Below are 5,327 nucleotides of genomic sequence, written 5' to 3'. Positions count from 1 at the left end.
CTACTTGTCAAATATCGAAAAATAACGCCTTCAAAAGTGGCATCTACCGAAATAGCGGTCTATTCAAAATAACACCTGTTATTGGAAAACCCTTTATGTAAGTTTATGCTAAAAAAACCAAAATTTTGCCTAAAAATATCGAATTACAGCTCATCATACGTAGTGCAAAGGCGCAAAATATGGAAGGAAACGCTCGTATTCTGAGTGATTAGTTTTCGACAATGAACTGAAGTATTTTTTTGTTCAATCTTCGATTTCATCTCTAGTTTTACGATAGACGTTAGAGCCGAGATTTAATACTTGCAACATTTGGGATAGCATAGATTTTACCGTATCAGTTTCGTAAGTATATTTTTTGAAACAGAATTGGATTTTCAGTTCGACAAGCCAGCAGATCATTGGCAGATTGGAAGCTTGGTGTGCTACAGAATACTCTTCTGTGCGTATATCGCCTCCAATAATCATTTCACTCTAAATCATTATATAAAAGAAGTTTGCAGTGCCTATTCACAATTTATTTATACATATCACTCACTTTTAATTAAAACTCATACATTTTCAGCACATTGCGAGAACTTCTCCGTTCATATAATTTTTTAACTTAGACATAAAATAATAAAATCAACTTTAAGTTGGCGATAAGATTGAGATGCGCTCTTGCATAATTTCCAATATCTTAGCCTCAGGTACGACTTCACCATTCGCTAGTAGAGTGTGCGTCAATCCATCCAATTTATTGCCACTTGAACGCGCCTGCAATACGAAATCGATGCCATTCTCGTTAAACTTGGTATCCGTACCACCATCAACGAATTCGCCCTGTGAATTCAAAATGATTGTAAATTATTCAGCATGGGTGCGTTTTCAGCAAGTGGATATAGAGTTTACATTTCCCCTACTCACCGTTTCTCCTCTCAGCTGATCGTTCACGTACAAATTGATCGTGTCCAATTCCAACATTATGCGATAGTCGATATCATCGACGGTGACCAGCCACAGGCGATAATGTTTGGTCAGCTCGTCGGTGTACTGTTCATGCGGCTTGCCGTCGATATATAGTGAGTAGTCATATCTGAAACCAGGTGCCGGATCTACGCGTATAATGCAACGCGCCTGGTCTATGTAAAATGAATCTTCGCCAACCAGTTTGAACATCCAATCGCGGCGCAAGACTTCCTGGAAATATTGTGATCACATGAGGAAATCATTATAAATGAATGCCCAGCACTGTTTGTGGCTGAAGTTAAGGATGAAAGAGAGTGCTTGTAAAAAAGCACCACTTTGGCTTTTTTTATTTTTTATTATCTGTACATCTGCCTTTGTTTTTCTCACCTTCCCGTTAACCCATATCATGCGTCGACCCGTGGTAGTTCCATGTTCTAGCTCGATACGATACATTTTTCCATTTATTGGTGCACACCACTTGGCCACTATATTATTTTTGTTGTAACGCTTTTCTTCCGGTATGTGGTCGAGTGTCATAATTGGTTCGTTCGGTAGGTTCTCCAATCTCAGCGATGGCGAAAGGAAGGACATTTTAGTGCAAAATTCTCAAATGCGCTTTAGCTTTAACAATAATCTGGAAAGGTATAGGGAATAGGAATGTCAGCAAATGAAGTGATTAATGATTTTAGTTTATAAAGTATTTATTGTTTTAATTTTATATACAGCCGTCGTCAGTATAATAGCACAGCGACATTTTGTCAAGTTTTGACTATTAACTTATTTTTATATCTGTATTTTTGATAAAAACATAGTTCATACTACAACAAAACTATATAACTCAACGTAGCAAATCCTGTATAAAATTAAAAAAAACAACAATTAAAAAAATCAACAAATTTTTATAACGTTAAACTTTTCAGTCAGAATTATAAGAATACTCCGAATACGCAGTTTTATAGCCTATTTAACACTAAACCTACCATGACGGGTCAAATGACCCATTTTAAACTTTTTTTTAGAAGATTTTGGAAATAACATTATTAAGTCGCCGTTTTCTTTCACGACTTTTATTAAAAAATACATCGAATGTATTTTTCAAAATTTACTCCTCTTTTGCTAATTGTTTTACCGAGAAATATATGTGATCTGCTCTAACTACCGTAACGGGTCATTTGACCCATGCACAGATTGTGTCTCTTGATTGAACCGTTTTTCCTATTACGTGATATATTTTGCTCCATTGAGTTATATTTATTGCAGACTGACGGATAAATAGCCAATTTCGTTCTACTACAAGCGAGCGTTACAGTAAAAATTTCAAGTTATAGTGCTATTTTGTGAATCAAAAATTCTTATTTGATAATTTTACATATAATTCTTATCCCAAAAATGTCAAAACATTCAAGATATTTGAAATTACTGGAAGTTATAAATAACATAGATGAAGAGTGTTCTGAATTCAGTGAGGAGCAACTGTCTGAAAGTAAAGTAGATAACATAGTACAATATAATAATTTGACAGTACAGATGAATGTGAGTCCTCAGGTAAAGAAAGCGAAGGTAAAGAAAGCGAAGACGAGAAAAATACCGTTATCGAGTTCAGAAAGTGAAAAATATGTGGAAGACCGATGTACTGAAATTGCGCCTGATGGTACAATTTGGCAAGAAATAGAACAAAGCTCAACACCTGGACGTTCTACAATTTATAATATTTTTAGGGAGGTTGTAGGCCCGACAGCGTATGCCAAACGAAATATAATGATATTATATATAAATATAAAGAAGCCTCTGGAGTATTGGGAGCTCAATGGAATTTTACTCCTGCAAAAGTAAATGTATTTATTGGTCCTCTATGTATATGCACGTGGCTTATATCAGGAAAAAAATTTGAACATTTCATATCTATCACTAAATGGGGTCTAGCCAGCAACGAAGCCAGCGTTTACAAAATGATAAATTCGCTCTAATCTCAGAAGTATGGTACAAATTCATCAAGAATAGCCAAAATTGTTAGAAGCCTGTGTAACATGTAACTATCGACGAACAGCTCTTCGAAAACAAAGTAGATTTACACAATATATGCCGAACAAACCGAATAAGTTTGGTATCAAATTTTGGCTAGCATCTGATGTCAGCACTAAATATATCATAAATGGATTTTTATATTTGGAAAAGGAAGAAAAAAGAGGTGCTTCAACTCCGCTTGCGAAACTCGTTGTTCTCAAACTAATGGAACCGTTCACAGGATGCGAAAGAAGCGACACTACAGATAATTTCTTTACAAGCTCTTCACTCGCTACGAAACTATTAGAAAAGAGACCCACTCTTTTGGAAACGATTCGCGGAAGCATAAGAGAACTGCCCAAATTAGCCAAGTAGAAGAAAGATGGTGCACCACGCTTCTCAATAAAACTATATAAATCGAGTCATTATTCACTTACCATTTATAAAAGTAACACAAACAAAAAAGTGCTTTTACTTAGCGCAAAACATAAATCTGAAATAAATTGAAACATATGGCAAGCGTATACCAGAAACGATAAGATTTTACAATAATACTAAGTACGGTGTAGAGATGACGAATCAGATGGCCAGAAAATACTCAGTGAAATCAAAATCGCAAAGATGGCCTGCGCAGATTTTCCTCAATATTCTTGACCTGGCTGGAATCAACTCAAGAGTTTTATAATAGAGAAACAATCGGCAAAAACACCTCTAGATAACAATTTTTATTTTAATTAGCTGAGGAACTTGTCGAAAGAAGATTTTCAACAGGAGCAAGAACAAAGCAAAGAATAAACTATTTTTATGTTTTTTAAATTTAATATATGATATAAACTATTTTGAATCATTAATTGAAAACAATTGTTTCATTCATGTACCAAATTGGCCTAATTGATATATTTTTCGCTAGACTTAGTAATATATATAACATAAAGGCGGGTCATTTGACCCACTTTGGTAGGAATAGGAATACATAAAGTATCGGTAGGTTTAGTGTTAATTTTAGCTCAATAATGTGAAAGTCTCAAGTGGTTAGAAATTCGCATGCATTTTTGATTTTTTGCTTTAAAGCTCGCAGTTTACAGTTCACAGGGAACTGGAAAGAATAAATGGAAGTACCTTTTGGAATAAAATAGTGAAAATAGAGAGGAAGAAAAGATTAAGGGTGTTCCCAAAATTGGTTTTGAAAATTTGACTCAAAAAGAAAAAAAAGAAAAACATTGTTTGGGAAAAAATTCACATTTGAAAATTTTTCTTAAAAATTTGGAATTTTCTGTTTTGAATATTTTACTAAATTTTCGGGAAAAATTGTTTAGGAAAAAATTCACATTTGTAAATTTTTCTTAAAAATCTAGAATTTTCTGGAATTTAAAAAAAATTCATTTTTCAATTCAATTTTTCTTAAAAATCTATAATTTTCTGGAATCTAAAAAAAAATTTACTTTTGAAAATTCGATCCAATTTTGGAAAATAATTCACATATGAAAATTTTTCTAAAAAATCTAGAATTTTCTGTTTTGAATATTTGACTAAATATTGGGGAAAAAATTGTTTAGGAAATAATTCACATATGAAAATTTTCTCAAAAATCTGGGATTTACTTTAAGCTAAATTTTATAACTAAAATATTAGGGCATAAAATTTGAAATTTGAAAATTTTACTTAATTGTGGAAAAAATTGTTTGGGAATAAATTCGTATTTGAGAATTTTTTAAAAAATCAGGAATTATCTTTTAGTCAAATTTGATAACTAAAATATTCAGCTATCCAACACAAAATGTTAAATTTATAGCTTAATTAGAATTTTAACATTTCAATTCAAGCCTATCTTCTTCAAAAAAATAAAAACAAAAAAAAAAATACTGCTCTTTGAAATAAGTTTCTGTTTTTAAGTAAAATATTCAGCATCCACTCACAAAATTTGAAACATATAGCTCAGCAGAATTTTGAAAAGAAAAAAATTCTTAACTGTTACTATTAACAAAACCAACGAACTTATGGACTGATCTGATAGAAGCAAAATACCCGTTTAACGTTAGACGGTTCACGATTTATTAAATGTAATAACAAAGTAGCTAAGGTTACAGAATAATAGTGGAAAGCGATAACGGATAAACATAATGGAGAATTAGGGTTGCACTTAAAATAGTATTTAATCTTGCATTAACTTTGAAATAAGTGTTTTTTTAAGTGGTTTCGAAAGTCCTTCTCAGTTTTCAAGAAAAAAAAACAAAATTATGTGGAAAAATGCAATTTTGAAATTTGCCACTCACAAAATTTTTAATTTATAGCTCAGCAGAATTTAAGTATTTCTATTCACACATTTTCCAATCTTCTTCAAAATACAAACCAGAAAAAAAGAAGAAATACTGAAAAAA

General features: G+C 32.2%; 1 protein-coding gene across 6 annotated transcripts; it reads right to left on the bottom strand.

Moving 5' to 3' along the window:
* Positions 1-493: 493 nt before the first annotated feature.
* LOC128867774 (fas apoptotic inhibitory molecule 1) lies at positions 494-4,973 on the bottom strand. 6 transcript variants are annotated; one of them, XM_054109260.1, is made up of 4 exons: positions 4,866-4,973; positions 1,333-1,579; positions 904-1,176; positions 494-819 (listed from the first exon to the last, which is right to left on the bottom strand). In XM_054109260.1, the coding sequence occupies exons 2-4, from the start codon at positions 1,534-1,536 to the stop codon at positions 628-630; spliced, it is 669 nt and encodes a 222-aa protein (XP_053965235.1). In that variant the 5' UTR covers positions 1,537-1,579; positions 4,866-4,973; the 3' UTR covers positions 494-627. The 6 variants fall into 6 exon arrangements, with proteins under 6 accessions (XP_053965235.1, XP_053965233.1, XP_053965232.1 ...); XM_054109258.1 differs by lacking the exon at positions 4,866-4,973 and adding an exon at positions 1,765-1,908; XM_054109257.1 differs by lacking the exon at positions 4,866-4,973 and adding an exon at positions 1,789-1,908.
* Between the last annotated feature and the right edge of the window lie 354 nt (positions 4,974-5,327).

Source organism: Anastrepha ludens, chromosome 6 (genome assembly GCF_028408465.1).
Source record: "Anastrepha ludens isolate Willacy chromosome 6, idAnaLude1.1, whole genome shotgun sequence".
NCBI classification, from domain to species: Eukaryota; Metazoa; Arthropoda; class Insecta; order Diptera; family Tephritidae; genus Anastrepha; species Anastrepha ludens.
The sequence above is the reverse complement of the archived record's forward strand: the minus strand, read 5'-3'. Positions and strand labels throughout refer to the sequence as shown.